Source organism: Cervus canadensis, chromosome 13, assembly GCF_019320065.1.
Source record: "Cervus canadensis isolate Bull #8, Minnesota chromosome 13, ASM1932006v1, whole genome shotgun sequence".
NCBI classification, from domain to species: domain Eukaryota; kingdom Metazoa; phylum Chordata; class Mammalia; order Artiodactyla; family Cervidae; genus Cervus; species Cervus canadensis.
Window position 1 is genome coordinate 42197252 of NC_057398.1, and position 15248 is coordinate 42212499.

At 41.9% G+C, this 15248-nt stretch overlaps 1 protein-coding gene across 1 annotated transcript in view; it reads left to right on the plus strand.

Annotated features, from left to right (window-relative positions):
* Nucleotides 1-4654: 4654 nt before the first annotated feature.
* The window catches only part of SLC19A2 (solute carrier family 19 member 2), a 31786-nt gene continuing 21192 nt past the window's right edge, over nt 4655-15248 (plus strand). Inside the window, exons 1-2 of the mRNA XM_043485830.1 lie at nt 4655-5059; nt 12084-12686. Of these exons, the coding sequence (XP_043341765.1) occupies nt 4862-5059; nt 12084-12686 (801 nt within the window). The 5' untranslated portion in view covers nt 4655-4861. The remainder of the gene's footprint in view (nt 5060-12083; nt 12687-15248) is intronic.

Here is a 15248-nt window from a genome sequence, read left to right on the forward strand (position 1 = left end):
TTCTACTTTTGCAAAACACACATTCCCTCATTCTTTCATATAGATCTTCCTAGCTTACACAACGAGGCCATCTCAAGAAACCTATTGTAAGTTGAAAATATCTTAAGTTAAAAAATGCATTTAATACACCTACCAAATATCATGGCTTAGCCTAGTCAATCTTAAACATGTTCAGAACACTGATTTTATCCTACAATTGGGCAAAATCATTTAACACAGGCCTATTTTATAATAAAAGTGTTGAATATATCATATAGTTTATTAAATGCTTATTGAAAATGAAAAGCAGAATGGGTATGGAATGGCTATAAGTGTGTTGGTTAGTTACCCTCATGAGTACCTGGCTGACTTGGGGCTCTGGCTGCAGTAGCTCCTTAGCATCACAAGAAAGAACCACACATGTGAGCCCCTTGTTCTTGTTCAGTCACTAAATTGTGTCTGACTCTTTGTGACCCCATGGACTGTAGCCCGCCAGGCTCCTCTGTCCATGGGATTTCCCAGGCAAGAATACTGGAGTGGGTTGTCATTTCCTTCTCCAGGGGGTCTTCCTGAACCAGGGTTCGAGCCTGGGTCTCCTGCTTGGCAGGTATACTCTTTACCACTGACCCACCAGGGAAGCCAACAGTAGCTGCAGAAAAGCTCAAAATTCAAAATTCCAAGTACGACTTCTACAGAATGCCATCATAAAGTCAAAAAACCATTAAGCTGACCCATTACAAAGTTGGAGACCATCTGACTAGAGAAAAAATGTCTCTCAATATTCTATTTATATCAACAGAATGAGCAAAAGATTTGCATATCATATCTTACAAGGCTCTACTTTTCATAATATATTAAAAAAAACCTCTTACAACTCAAGAACAAAAAGATAAACAATCCAGTTATAAAGAGGGCAAAAGATTTGAATTGACCTTGCTCCAAAGAAGCTATACAAACAGCTAACAGACACATGAAAAGATGCTCAATATCATTAGTCATATTAGGGAAACACAAATCAGTCACGATTCACCATTTCACACCCCTAGGATGGATATTTGAAAGAAGGAAAATAACAAGTGCTGGCCAAAGATGTGGAGTAATTGGGATTCTCACACATTGCTAGTGGGAATGTTAAATGGTATAGGGTCTGAGGAAAACAGTCTGGTCATTTCTTAAACAGTTAACATAGAATTACTAGGTGACCTGGCAATTTCATTCTGAAATACCCAAAAGAATTAAAACCAAGTATTCAAACACTTACACATAAATGTTCATAGCAGCCAAAAAAAGGGAAACAAGCCAAAAGTCTATCAGTCGATAAATGGATACACAATGTGTTATATACATAAAGTGGAATATTTTTCAGCTATAAAAAAAAATGGAGTACTGATACATGATTCATGTGTCAATGAACCTTGAAAATGTTACACTAAATGAAGGAAAGCAGAAACCAAAACTCACATATTGTATGATTCCTTTTATGCGAAACATCCAAAACAGTTAAATCCATAGACAGAAAGCACATTAGCGTTTGTTAGGGGCTAGGGGGAGGGAAGAATAGGGAGTGATACTTAAGGGGTACAAGTTTCCTTTGAGGTGGTGAAATGTCTTAGAACTAGACAGGTGGTGGTTGCCCAACACTTGTGAATGTACTAACCAGAGTTGTACACTTAAGTACAGTTACTGGGTCACCTTGTATTACGTGAACATTACCTCAATTTGTACTAGTTTTGTATTTGTATTAGTATCTGTATTAGTTTTCTAGTGCTATAAAACAAATCACTGCAAATTTAGCAGCTTAAATGAGACAAGTGCGCAGGTCTGGTGCACTGGGAAGACCCAGAGGAATCAGGTGGAGAGGGAGGTGGGAGGTGGGATCGGGATGGGGAATACATGTAAATCTATGGCTGATTCATATCAATGTATGACAAAACCCACTGGAAAAAAAAAATAAAGGAGAAATTGAAAAAAAAATAAAGCTAACAGGAAATGCAAAAAAAAAAAAATTTAGCAGCTTAACAAAATTAAAATAACAATATAGCTCACAGTTCTGTAGATCAGAAGTCTAGGGGTCTTGGGTGGTTTCTTCAAGCATGACAGGAAGAAATTAAGGTGTTGGCTGGTCTCTCATCTGGAAACTCAGAGAAAGAATCCATTTTCAGGCTTGTTTGTAGCCAGACTCAGTTCCTCCTGATTGTGGGACTGAAAACCCCAGTTCCTCGCTGACTGTCAGCAAGAGTCAGTCTCAATTGCCACAGGGTGCGTTGGCACATAACCCCCTCCAAAAACAGTGTGGCATATCTTTTACGTCAAACAGGAGACAAGTCTCTGCTTTTAAAGGGCGCCTGTGATTAGACTGGGCCCACCTGGATAATCTCAGGTGGGCCATACATTATAACAGTTGCATTGTCTGGTTAACATCACTGGTTTCACCCCCCACTCAAAGGGGTGTGGACTATACAAGGGCCGACTTGCTGGGGGTCACTCTTACAATTCTGTCATGATCTCTTAAGAGAAAAATAATGAAACAGTCTCTACTAATTCAAGAACAATTATTTGTTAATGCCCAACATTGCCTAAGTGATTTACACCAAAGAAAAATTTCAGGACTAACGATTTACAGATGAACACAACTCAGGTCTCCAAGACTCAGGAAAGGGATGGAAAGCTGTTTTTAATAAGTGGGCTTCTCCTCCTGAAGCCTCTCATTTCTTTTTCTCTCTCTTTCTCTTCTACTAAAGCACTGAATGTAAATGTGAAGCAATTGCCAAGAGGACCACTGATGTCCCCTCTGTAATCACAATGAAAGGCAGATACTGTGGCTGGAATTTAGGGGACTAGATAATTGTATTATGTAGTTCTTAGTTTTTTGGCCTCAAGTTGCCTATTACTGAAGTTTCTAAAGGCTAACTTTGTGGGTTATACCTACTGATATGCTTCCCAGGTGGCACTAGCGGTAAAGAAGCTGCCTGCCAACGCAAGAGACATAAGAGAGGAGGGTTCCCTCCTTGGGTAGAGAAAAATCCCCCAGAGGAGGGCATGGCAACCCACACCAGTATTCTTGCTTGAAGAATCCCATGGACAGAGGAGCCTGGAGGGCTACAGTCCATAAGGTCGCAAAGAACCGGTCCCCACTGAAGAGACTTTGCACACAGAGCACAAATGTATACCTACTGATAGTTGCCACATTAGAATTAAATCTGGAAAGTTTTTAAACAGAAAAATATACAAACAGAAAAATATACTCTTGGCCTATTGAGTGACAATGTCGTCACACACCATGTAGTCTTTAGAGTGCAAAAGGAAATACAATCTCAGTATTATTACAAAAGTAGTTTGACCCTGTGGAATTCTGGAAAGATGGCAAGGTTCCTTAGGGCTTCCTGGACCACACTTTGAGACCCACTGATAGATGTATGACAACTGTGTTTCTTCAGCGACCGATCAACTCACATACTTTGGTGCATCCACTTGTGCAGTGTTAGAAACAAATCTCCTTTCCCTTTACTAGTACGTTGTTTCATTTAGTAGAGTTACTTTTGTGGCTATTCCAAAAAGTATCCTTTTTGCAGAAATTGTCATTTGCTGACTCAGGAGGAAAAATGGGCTAGATAGGTCTAACACATATTATGCAAAACAGAGTTAAAAAATGTTTTCTCTGAGCTTCTGCTAGGATCTGTTACTCTGTAAATACAGCACAGGGAAAATTGCTTTAAACGGTGCAGGTGGTCTGCAGTAGGAGGATTGGGATACAGTCAAGCTGAGTCAGGCAGAAAAAGGCTTAGAGAGAGAAATGAAAGAAAGCATTGCGGATTCTTGACACGCTTTGCCCTTGAAAACTATGCCAAGACCTCTGCTGTGGTTTTTTAAATGAAGAGACCGATCATAATTCGTGATTGCTATAACGACTCGGGATTTCCCCCTTATCTTTTAAACACTGGCTATACTTAGAGCTGTTTGCTTTCATTGTATTACGCTTACAAATTGTAACAAAATAAAGCCAAAACGCTTTCAAATTAGGACTCCAGGACATCTTTCTCTTTAAGTGACTGGCTCTTTCATTCTTTTCACAGTATTTTATCTGCTTTTTCCTGCTCAGGCTCTTGGTCAAAGCCTCAGAACGCTTAGACACCGGGCTTCTACTTTTTTTTTTTTTTTTTACTGCAGATGAATACAGTTTAAGAGCCTGAAATCTGCTGGAAGAAAGGCAAAGCATTCCCCCGTCCCAAGGTTAAATCTTTGGCGCTGGCCACCTGGGAAAGAGAATCCGAACGGACGTTCAAAGAGGGACCGTGGTTAAGAATCAGAGGTTAACTGTGATACAGTACGTTCCTCCTACTGGGGATGAGGCCCACGCCGAGCCTTCGTGACCTGCGAGCGGCAGCACCGCGGATGCACTAGCTGACCTCCAGCGTGGGCGGAGGGTTCTCCGCCTGAGCAGCGCGCCCCCGCGCCTCTCATCACCGCGTTCTCACCAGAGTCCTACACGTCCTCCGCTCCTGAGCCAGAGGACGTCAGCGGTCACGCGTGCCACCGCGCCCGCCGCCGCCGCCTACGCGGGTTCGCATCTTGTGAGCCACCGACCAATGGGAGAGAAGCCACTGCCCGGCGTCCTCTCCGATTGGTTCTCGGCAGGGAGGCGGTGGTGGAGGGCGTGGCTGGCTTTCGGCGGCGCGGCTGGAGGGCGGCGGCACGTGTGCCTCCCGGCGCTGGGAAAGCCTGGGAAGAGCTGCGGAGGGAGGTGGCTATCCCTGAGCTGCCTGCCCCTGCCGGGAGGAGGCGCCACTTACAATTGCAGGTGTCTGTGCTGGGGGCAGCGCTTCAGCCTCACTCTAGTTGGCAGGAAGGAAAAGAAGGAAGGGGCCGTGTCCCCGCCCCCTGGATGGTCGTGCCCGGCCCGGTGTCCCGGCGGGCGGCGGCAGCCACCATGCTCCTGCGCACGGCTCGGGTCCCACGCGAGTGCTGGTTCTTGCCCACCGCGCTGCTCTGCGCCTACGGCTTCTTCGCCAGCCTCAGGCCGTCCGAGCCCTTCCTGACCCCTTACCTGCTGGGGCCGGAGAAGAACCTGACTGAGAGGGAGGTAAGCGCGGCTGGCTGGGGGTGGCTGGGCCGGCGCGGGGCGCGGACCGGCCGAGATGGGCGGTGGGGATGCAGGTGAGGAAAGGCGGAGGGAGAAAGACGCTCGAGCCGCGGGGAGCAGTTCTGGACAGAGATTGCTGACTTTCCCCAGTTGAAAGGCGGCTCCGTGTTGGGAGCCGCCTTAATTCACGCTGTGTTTCTGTCCTCGGTCGGACTGGAAGGTCAGGTCTTAGGTGAAGGGCTCGGAGCGCGGTTCGGGGTTTGGCAGCCCCAGTGCACGTGTGCTTCAGGCGATGTGTTGATGTTGCAGTAGCCCCACTCTGCTCCAACTGATCCATCTTGGGGGCGGGGGAAAGGAGGGGAGAGAATATTTGGGAGGAAAAGCGAAAACAGCAAGCTGTACTTTGGACATGGTAAAGGTTTAAATAAATATTTGCTGCCTGAAAGTAAGGAGCCAGATGCCGAGTGACTCCTGCTTTCTGAAAGGACCTCCCCCGCTACCTGCTGCACCTTCTTCTTCCCTTCCCTTACATTGTTTACCCTTGGCGGTTGGTCGTGCTCAAGTAAGAAGTGTACAGAACAAGAACCATCATCTTGTCTTGATTTTTATTGGGTGAGACTGTGTCCGATACGCCTCACCACCCCCCACCCCACCTCTCTGTGATAAAAGCAGATATTTAGATGGTATCACACAGTTGTCATTTAATTATAGTTTTTCGTACATTGTGAATTGTTGATTCACGGATGTTAGTTTTGCTCTTTCTGTTCTGCCCGCGGTGTTCAGAGTAATTGAGAGTACATAGTCCATGATCAAGAACTTCTTGCTGATTGATTTTCCCTAGGGGAATTTGTAAGTACTTTAGAAGTGCATTGTGTGCTTTAAAAAATGTACTCAATTCTTCAAAGTGTATGGTCAATCTCAACATCTGTTGTTTGAAAAAGAAAGACCTTAACTGGAAAAGGAAGTAAACTGAAGTTACTCCCATACAACCCAAATAAAGCAGATTCAGCATCCTCTTCCCTGAATGCTACAAAGCATGGAAGCTGAGGTCTGGTGTTCCTTTCTAGAACACCACAAAGGGTGAAAGCTGAGTGCAGTTGTTAGCTGTCCCTTTTTACCATTGTCCACTCCTCTCACCCTGCCTCCCTGCCCCAGTTGCTCCCAGTGAAGTCCTCCCATTTAAACTTTACTCCCTTCTCAGTGATTACTGGTCAACTCTTTTGAATACCCCTGTATAACAGGTCAGAGCAGGATGTAATTACTTATGTTCCAATTTGTTGTTGGATTGCTCTTCCATTTTCAAGGGCACTTAACAAGGGAATTGAAATTCTGGCTGAGTTGAATTGAACCAGGAATTGAACCCTGGGCTGAGGGTTTCATTTGAGTTTCTCATATTGCCTTGCAGCTAGCAAGTAGCATTAACTTTTACCCAACTTCAGCTTTATTTCTCAGTCTTATGGACTGCTTCACAAGGAACTGTAACAGTTACTCATTACCTGTTTGAATTAGAATATTGGTTAAAAAGAGTAATGAAGTTGAAAGGGCCAACTCCTGTGAACAGAATGATTCTAGAAGAAGGAACATGACTTCCTTAAATAGAATGATTCTATTAATGGAACACCCCAAACAACTACTGAATCTGAGGTGTGACCTCTGAAGCAGAAATGATACTACTTTTAAGCTGTTCACAATTAAAGTTTCATGTGACCTGCCATGTGATCTGCACCTTGCCTGAAAGAGAAGCACAGGGAGGAGAAACATGTTTCCAGTGTTGCTCTTTGAAAGCCAGTCTGTTTTGTACAAGTGCCCTGGGCAGAATTGCTATGTGACGTGCCATCATGTGCCCTGATTATCAGAAATCTTCCTACGACGAATGAAATATGTTGGGGGGGGGGATGTAGTGCAATAAAGCAGGGGTGCCAGGCCCAGGAAATATTTGCTGACTGTGTAACGAAAACAGAGCACGCTTCTGTCGCTGCAAATTAGTGGAGGAAGAGGGCAGGGTTTGAAGAGAAATCTAGAGGTCTGGAAAAGGATGTCGTTTGTCTCTGAGAACCTCAGAATTGTGGCTGATTCTGTTCTGTTGGTCAGGCGCAGTATAGCTCTGTCCAGCCTCTCTGCAATCCTAGATTTTTTTAATCCCTAATAGCTGAAATAAACAGCACAACTTGTTCTCCTTCCTAACTGAGTGTTTGTTTTTCACCTCTGGACAGTTATTTATTTACTTAATATTGTATGATTTTTTTTTTAGGAAAGTGAATGTCAAATCATGGCTAGTGATATTTGTGTTGAATTTTATATGTCCTCCAGACTTTAGAAGGGCCAAATGTGATCATCTTAGACAGAGCTATTGTTAACCAGGTCCAAAGACAAAAGGAGGAAAAAAAGGACAGAATTTCCTCTTTCCATTCTCAAAGGATTTCTTCCTTAGATTATAGGAAAACCGTTAACTTTATAAATTTTAAATAGGTTAAAATTTGTATTTCAGTGGTTAAAAGCCAACTTTTAATAAAACAGAGCTCTTTATGACCAAAAACTTTTTTATCCTCTCACCTTTTTCAGCATGGGATTTGACATTCAGTACTGTTCTTTGGGGCTTTGCCAGTGGCTCAGCAGTGAAGAACCCGCCTGCCAGTGCAGGAGATGGGGGGTCCAGGATGGGGAAGATCCCCTGGAGGAGGAAATGGCAACCCACTCCAGTATTCTTGACTGGAAAATCTCGGATAGAAGAGCCTAGCAGGCTATTTTATTTATTTGGCTGCACTGGATCTTAGTTGTGGCATGTGGTTTCCCTGACCAGGGATTGAACCTGGGCCCCCATGTTGGGAGCGTGGCGTCTTAGCCACTGGACCACTAGAGAAGTGATGTTTTTAAAGCATTCGATTTAATATATTAAAACTACTGTACCTACTATTCAGAGCCTTACAGAATTTAGTTCTTACTTCTTAACACCCTTATCTCCTACTCCATCCTTCTTCCTCTTGCCTTATATTAATATGTGCTCAAACTCCATCCATGTTAATCTTACACTCATAAATCCAGCATATCCATTCTCTCATCTACTGGCTTGTACTCAAAGATGTGATATCTGCTTGGGATAATCTTCTACAGAACTCTTGATATCTTTCTGTTGGCCTCTGATTAAGCTGATTAAGCTGAATTAGAGTTTAAAACTAAACATGTTTTTCCTTAACTGTTTGTGTCTCGGAAGAAAGCACAAATAAGCTGTGATCCAAAGATGTGTGAAAGACACTTTAGAATAAAATCACTTCCCTTTTCTTGCATGGCAGATGTTACCTGAGATAAGAGGGGATTGTCCAAGTATGGGTAATGAGAAAGTGATCTCTGTAATCTGTACATTTTTGCATGTAGGAAGTTTCCTGAAGGGAAAGTATCCATCAAAGAAGTTATTTCCGGGTACCACGGCTTCTCCTTGGAGGCATTGAGAAAGAAGGGATCTTCTTTTTTTATTATTATTATTAACTTTTTATTTTGTATTGGGGTATAGCCGATTAACAGTGTTGTGATAGTTTCAGATGAACAGCGAAGGGACTCAGCCATACATGTACATGTATCCATTATCCTCTAAACCCCACTCCCATCCAGGTTGCCACATAGCATTGAGCAAGGGTTCTCTGTGCTTTACAGCAGGTCCTTGTTGATTATCCATTTTAAATATAGCAGTGTGTACATGTCCATCCCAGACTCCCTAACTATCCTGAGAAGGGATCCTCTTTTGGAGACTTTTGGAGACCCAGTGGCTAAGCTCTGTAGGTTGTTTGGTCTTCTTTCTTCTTGAAAGCCCCATAAAAGCACCCCTATACAGGTTGGAAAAGGTGCTGTCGGCATTAGAAGTAAGGGGGAAACATAGTAGGTAATCAAAAGCAGTTTTCTGATTGAAGAAATGGGGCGTCTGAATGTGGTGGATTCAGAATATTAATATCCAGGTCAGGTTCTCCCTCTTCCAGTGACTTGCTGGGATAACTTTGGGCAATTCACTTAAGGCCTAGTTACTTTGGTTGTAAGACAGAGATGATAAACACAATTACCTCTTAGCATTGTTTGGATGAAATGAGGTCATACAGATGAGGTGATTAGCATAGTGTGTAACAGATGTTCTGTTATACTGCTGATAATACTGTGGAAGGGGCCGTCCACTTGGGTTGATGTCTCTCCTAGGAGTAAGTTCTGATTTCTTATTTAGAATAACTTAAAGAGAACACATCTGGTCTTTTCCCCCTGCTTGCCTTATTTTTGTTTCAGCTTGGCATTGCTTTTCCTTATCTTCATTATCTAAATTGTGGTTTTTGTGTTAGGAGTGGAATTAGACTCATAAGTATAAACACTTTAAATTGGTAATTGAAAGGACGAGATGTATATAATAAAAACTTGGTAGCTTTGGGGGACAGCTAGGATTGAAAGGTATACAACACATAAAAGTACAGACAGTACTACTGGAGGGAAGAATCAGTGAACCTCCCAGAGAGTGCATGGCAGAACAAAGAAGATGGAGTTACAGAAGGAAGGTATTTTTTTAAAGGAAGTTGTGATGGTTAACAGCTCTGTGGTATTGTGTTGGGGAAAATGTGAAAGTGGAGAAACATGCAGAGTCAACCAGAGGAGGCAGTTTCACACTTAAGATATGGGAGAGTATCTAAAACTGTAGGCTGAAAAGTGGGAATTTGCTAATGGAGCACACCTGTGCAAAGCCTGTAGGGACGCCTTCACTCTTCAAGACTTTCATCTCAAGGTCGCCCTTATCTGCTCTGGTTTTCTGCTGAGAGGTGTCTGACCCTGTGCTGTATCAGCCAAGTACGCTTTGTTCCTCATTTGGCAAAATTTCTACACTTGCGGATCGGAATCATTTCTGCCGTTCTCAGTTATTCTTTTATGTATACGCTCAGTCACAAGAAAGTTTCCTGGTAAGTGGAGGTTGCTAAATGATTTAGAAACAGAAATTAGACCAGAATTCATGAAGGTGAGGCTATTAGATGAATCACTTTTTTTTCCATTTTTTTTTTCAAATTTACTGTTAATTGGAGGATAATTGCTTTACAATGTGTGTTGGTTTCCGCCATACAACACGGTGAATCAGCCATGAGTATGCATATATCCACTCCCTCTTGAACTTCCCTCCCACCCCACCCCACCCCTTGGGGTCATCACAGACCAGTGGTCTGAGCTCCCCGTGTGACATGGCAACTTCCCACTAGCTGTTTTACCCGTGGTAGTGTGTCTGTTTCAGTGATACTCGCCCAGTTCATCCCACCCTCTCCTTCCCCTGCTCTTCTTTCCACAAGTCCATTCTCTACTTCTGCATCTCTGCTTCTGCCCTGAAAATAGGTTCATCAGTACTCTTTTCTAGATTCCGTATATATGCATTAATATACAATATTTGTTTTTCTCTTTCTGACTTATTTCACTTTATATAACAAACTCTAGTTTCCTCCACCTCAGTTCAGCTGACTTCATTCCTTTTTGTGGCTGAGTAATCTCCATAGATGAATCACTTTTGATATTCAGCCAATCAGAAATCAAGTCTGGAATGTATCTCAGATTATGTTTTCCTTTTATAGTTGTTCTCTGCATTGGCAAATATTTTATAATAATTTTTTACTATATTGTTCCTCTAAAACTTTAAAACAATTAGTCCATGTTACACTTGGGTGAACTGAGGTATACATGAAAATTTAAAAAAGTAGAGGGTTATATCACTCCATCACAAAGTATTTAGCCTGTTAGCAGGACTACCTTTCAGAAAGCACTTAAAAACTGAGGCCACTGATCTAACCTTCATGATCACTTAGAAACTGACTTATTATTAAGCCCCCAGGAATTTGCTAGGCTCTGGGGTAGGTGTGAGAAAAGGAAAAAGTCTCCTACTTACAATGATTCTTATTTGAAGAGGAGACTTAAATCAATTAATTTAATGGATATTGTCTCAAGTGGTCTGTGTTTTAGCTTCAGTCCTTAAGTCTTTAGACCTATGAAAAGATAGTGGAGTGAGTGACTTAGATGTATTCTCTCATTTAGCCCTTGCAACAAACAACCCTGTGGCATAGGTTTTCCTTCTCTTTTACTGATGATGGAGATGGCTAAAGGGAACTTAAAAAAAAAAAATCAACTTAAAATCATTCAGCAAATGATGGAACCAAACTTCCAGCTGGGGTCTTTTTGGTTTAAAAATTATTTATACTGTCTTCCAGTGAAAAATTAATGAAAAAGAAAACAAAACCTTTTTTTTTTTTTTCCATATCATAGACATGCAAAAAGAAAGGCACCAGAGTTGCTTATAATGCTTCATTCATAGATTGTTACTCTGTTAAGACTGTAGGACAGAGTTACCTTCTTGATCTATTCCTGTTACCCCAAAGAAGTGAAACTTAATAACAGAAAAACCTAATCAATTGTAGGATCTATGTTCCCCATTCTGTGGCTGAAAGTAAGAACTGATGATGATTCCAAAACATTTGATTGTTTCCAAAGCATTTATTCAGCCAAGTACCTTCCAAACAGTATGCAGGCTGTGAAAATGAAAGTCAGGTCCACCCTGAAAGAACCTATAAAGCAGTGGTTCTAAACTCTGGCTCATATTAAAATCTCCTGGGAAGTTTTGAAAAAATGCCTGTGGCTAGGCATCCAAAATTTTTAAAGCTCCTTGGGAGGTGTGTAACCATGGTTAAGAAGCAGTGCTATGAGGTAATTGAAGAGAGTGACCCATAGAAAGCAGTGTCAAGAGAGCTTTGGATGTTGGGTTACAAATACAATCAACTGTAGCCAAGTCTTCCAGGATGAGGAAGGCATTGAACTAGGCCTCGACGAATAGGGAAGATATTAGGAAGAGATGATGGGATGGAAACAGGTAAGTGAATTCCAAGCAATTCTCCGAATTGTTGATGAGATTTCTTTGTTTGATAAGAATGAGATCTTTGAGGTTATGGTAGATTGTTTTGTAAGAATAAATTGTTATGAATATTCCAGTTTGTTTGAGGTCACTAACAGAGTTTTATCCTTTTTCTACCAGGTCTTCAATGAAATATATCCAGTATGGACTTACTCTTACCTGGTGCTGCTGTTTCCCGTGTTCCTTGCCACAGACTACCTCCGCTATAAGCCTGTCATTCTGCTCCAGGGACTCAGCCTTATTGTTACATGGTTCATGCTGCTCTATGCCCAGGGACTGCTGGCCATTCAGTTCTTGGAATTCTTCTATGGCATCGCCACTGCCACTGAAATTGCCTATTACTCCTACATCTACAGTGTGGTAGACCTGAGCATGTACCAGAAAGTCACAAGCTACTGTCGAAGTGCCACCTTGGTGGGCTTCACAGTGGGCTCTGTCCTGGGGCAGATCCTCGTCTCAGTGGCATCCTGGTCCCTGTTCAGCCTGAATGTCATCTCTCTCACCTGTGTTTCTGTGGCTTTCGCCGTGGCCTGGTTTCTGCCTATGCCACAGAAGAGCCTTTTCTTTCACCACGTTCCTCCCTCCCGCCAGGGAACAAATGGCATCAAGGTACACAATGGTGGCGTTGCTACTGACATCGCAGCTTCTAACCACCTTCCGCAGTGGGAGGACGTTGAATCAAAAATCCCTCTAAATCCGGAGGAGCCACCCGTGGAGCAACAGGTAAGCGCAGCCTTCAGTGCCTTGTAGTTGCTACTCTGGGGCTAGACCAGTGGTAAAAAAACAGACGGAAACCCAACCATTCATTTGGATTCTGGTTTTATCTCAAATTGCTTTATTGGTTCCATTCATTCATTCAAGATAACATTGATTTGTATGAGGGATGAAAAATGTATTTTCCTTTGGAGTGTGTGTTAGTTGCTCAGTTGTGTCTAACTCTTTGCGACCCTATGAACTATATGGGCCACCAGGCTCCTCTGGAGTGAATAACCTCTCAGGTCAAACTGATATAACATATTGCTCATGTTGGGGATATCTTAGAAGCCACAGCAATGTCTATCTCTTCTTCAACTTTCTATCTTCAGAACTTGGTATATAAATAAAGCCCCTCAGAACATGTTGTCTAAATGAATAGGTGAAATGACACTAATAAATGATGAATATCTACTTCCAGAAATGAAGTCCAAAGTATTTAAGAATAGGAGCTTATCTTCCTCTCCTCTGCTGAAAGTTATGTGCAATACAGTCATAACTCAAAGATATTGTGAGTTTGGTTCCAGACCACCGAAATAAAGCAAATATCACATAATAAAGTCACACAATTTTTTTGGCTTCACAGTGCATATAAAAGTTACTTTTACACTATACTGTAGTCTGTTAAGTGTGCAGTAGCGTTATGTGTAAAAAATGTACATGCCTAAATTTTAAATTACATTATTGCTAAAAAAATGCCAACCATTATTTGCGCCTTCAGTGAGTTGTAATCTTTTTGCTGGTGGAGGGTCTTCCCTTAATGTTGATGGCTGCTGACTGATCAGGGTGGTGGTTGCTGAGGGTAGAGGTGACTGTGGCAATTTCTTAAAATAAGACAACAGTGAAGTTTGCCACTTCATTGACTTCCTTCGGGAATGATTTCTCTGCAGCACCAATGCTGTTTGATAGCATTTTACTCATAGTAGAACTTTGAAAATTGGAGTCAATCCTCTTAAACCCTGCTTTATGAACTATGTGTATGTAATATTCTAGATCCCTTGTTGTCACATCAGCAGTCTTCACAGCATCTTTACCATGGAATCTACTTGAGTAGATTCCATCTCAAGAAACCACTTTCTTTGCTTATCCATTGGAAGTAGCTTTTATCCATTTAAGTTTATCATGAAATTTCAGCAGTTCATTTACAACAAAGTTTCGTTTCTAATTATAATTTTCTTGCTATTTCCACCACATCTGCAGTTACTTCCTCCACAAAAGTCCTGAACCCTTCAAAGTCATCCATGAAACAAAAGTTTTACAGCACAATGATTGTTTGACATTCCGTTTATTTTTTATAACGTGATCAGTGCTCACTAAATTGATTTTATTACCTACTAATGACTAGCACCCCAGGTGGTGCTAGGTGGTAAAGAACCTGTATGCCAGTGCAGAAAATGTAAGAGATGTGGGTTGGATCCCTGGGTCAGGAAGATCCCTTGGAGAAGGAAATGGCAACTCACTGCCCTATTCTTGCCTGGGGAATCTTATGAACAGAGGAGCCTGGCAGACTACAGTCTGTAGCGTCGCAAAAGTCGGACATGACTGAAGCGACTTAGCAGCAGCAGCAGCAATCACTTGAAATCTAAAATTATGTCCTCGACCACCTTGACATTTATTATTTGTAGATATGCAAAATGTCAGTACTTGACATGCTGAAGAATTATAAAATTTTAGAGTTAGAAGTGATTCTAACCACAAGTCATAGAACAGTTAGAGCATGTTAAAGGGACTTTAGATCACATCACCTTTTCATTTTAGAGATAAGGATTGGGAACTATTAATACAGCAATACTTTTACTTGCAGACTGACGCATTTTACTGTTAGGAAGCATTCTGTGTATATGTGTGTGCTGTGTGTGCATGTGTGTTTGAGTTCTGTAAAACAGTGACAGAAGCAAAACAAATGTTTTCAGTGTATACTCAGTATTATCTGTTGCAGCACAATGTGGCAGATTTTGAGGAAGGAAGGCAGTCTGCAGTACTGGTACTTAGCAGCAAGGTGATCTTGGGCAGGTTTCTTAGTTCTTTGTGGCTGTTAGTTCCTTTGTTCATATACCTACCTCATAGGGCTATTTCAAGTATTGAATAAATCCATGTAGAGCTTTCAATTTAGTATGTGTAAGTAGGTAATCAATACATGATAATTTTTATTATTATCTTTATCATTAGATATGAATAATCAAAACAGATTTGTACCTTCACCAAGATATTTATTTGTGGGGCTATAAATAATTTTTCATTTTCCCTTTGAATTTGTTATCCCTGGTATTCTGGGCCTTATAAAAAGAGTTATGAGGGTCTGGTACTGGTACTAATTCACAAATTATTTTTCTTTAACTGAGTTAGGCTATCCCTAAATGTAGAGAATATTAAGCCAGATGATCATGAAGCTTTCTGTGACTCTAGAATCCTGTGTTTCATGAGCTGGTTGATGTGAAGGTACTCTGTCATTTTTCTTCTGCTTCCCAGGCATACCATGAACAACTTTTTTGTCCAGCCCATATATATAGGGATACATAATTAATACCATAG